The 1,447-nt window shown below is 44.6% G+C and overlaps 1 protein-coding gene across 14 annotated transcripts in view; it reads right to left on the bottom strand.

Moving 5' to 3' along the window:
* The window catches only part of Ahnak (AHNAK nucleoprotein), a 25,557-nt gene that overhangs the window by 6,811 nt on the left and 17,299 nt on the right, over positions 1 to 1,447 (bottom strand). For 9 of the 14 annotated variants that reach the window (XM_023707055.1, XM_023707053.1, XM_023707050.1 and 6 more), the window contains one exon: positions 15 to 1,397. In XM_023707055.1, coding sequence (XP_023562823.1) covers positions 15 to 1,397 — 1,383 coding nt within the window. Of the gene's footprint in view, positions 1 to 14; positions 1,421 to 1,447 lie in introns of all 14 variants that reach the window. The other 5 variants (XM_023707064.1, XM_023707058.1, XM_023707052.1 and 2 more) reach the window with 5 other exon arrangements.

Below are 1,447 nucleotides of genomic sequence, written 5' to 3'. Positions count from 1 at the left end.
GTTGAGATGTCAATGTCGGCCTTGGGCAGGTTCACATCCACCTCAGGGCCCTCTGCTTTCAAGCCAGGCACGCTGAACTTGGGCATTTTCACCTTTGGCATCTTCAGGTGCCAGTCAGGAACCTGAATATCCATGTCTGGAACATTCATGTCCATTTTGGGGCCTTTAATGTCAGCTTCAGGCCCCTGCAGATCTCCTGCTATTTTGGGAAGAGAAACGTCCACATCACCTTTCACCTTTGTGCCTTTCAGATTTAAGTTGACATCAGGCATGGAGATCTTGGGAGCTTTGATGTTTATCTCAGGCATTTTGAATTTGGGTCCTTTTAAACTTCCCTCTGGTCCCTCCACATTGACATCTGGGCCCTCAATATTCAGACCAAGACCTCCTATGTTGATATCTTCTGTTGGCATATCCATAGCCACATCAGGCCCATCTGCTTTGAGGCCAGACACGCTAAACTTGGGCATTTTCATTTTGGGCATTTTGAGGTGCCACTCAGGACTGTGGGCATCTGTATCAGGTGCATTCAGATGGACTTGCGGTGTGTGTATATCCACATTTGGAACTTTAATCTCTCCTTCCAATGTAGGGCCCGCAACCTCTAAGTCCCCTTTGACTTTAGGACCTTTCAAATTTAGCTCTACGTCAGGCATAGACACTTTCGGTGATGAAATGCTCAGGAAAGGCATTTTGAACTTGGATCCTTTCACTTTTCCTTGGACTTCAACATCAGGAGCATTAATATCAAATTTTGGACAAGATACATCAACATCTGGCTTTTTAACTTTGACATCTACGTCAGGTGCCTGAACTTTTGAGCCAGAAAAATTAAATTTGGGAAGCTTAAAACGAGATTTCTTTGACTTGCCTTCCATATTGATTTTAGGCCCAGAAACGTCCAGATCTGGAGCCTTCACATCCAACTTAGGAGTTTTGATGTCACCCTCCAATTTGGGACCAGATATAGCAACATCATCCTTCACTGATGAGCTCTTCAAATTCAAGTCAATATCTGGCATAGAGATCTTGGGCATGTTGATGTGCATGTCAGGTATCTTCAATTTTGGTCCTTTTAATTTGCCCTCTGGGCTACTAATGTCAACATCTGGAACGTCGACATCTAACTTTGGGCCCTTTAAGTCAAGTGTCGGCCCCTCCAAATCAGCCTCCACATTTGCAAATGAGACATCTATATTTCCTTTCATTTTAGGTTCTTTAAGATTAAGATCCAAATCTGGCATGGAGATCTTGGGAGCACTGATGTTCATCTCAGGCATTTTGAACTTCAGACCTTTTAGCTTTCCTTCTGGTCCTTCAATGCTAACATCAGGGCCTTCAATGTCCACCTTGGGTGCTGAGATGTCAATGTCGGCCTTGGGTAAGTTCACATCCACCTCAGGGCCCTCTGCTTTGAAACCAGGCATGCTGAACTTGGGCATTTTCA

Source organism: Octodon degus, unplaced genomic scaffold (assembly GCF_000260255.1).
Source record: "Octodon degus isolate 3935 unplaced genomic scaffold, OctDeg1.0 scaffold00279, whole genome shotgun sequence".
Taxonomy (NCBI): domain Eukaryota; kingdom Metazoa; phylum Chordata; class Mammalia; order Rodentia; family Octodontidae; genus Octodon; species Octodon degus.
Note: the sequence above shows the minus strand (reverse complement) of the source record. Positions and strands in the feature narration are given on the sequence as shown.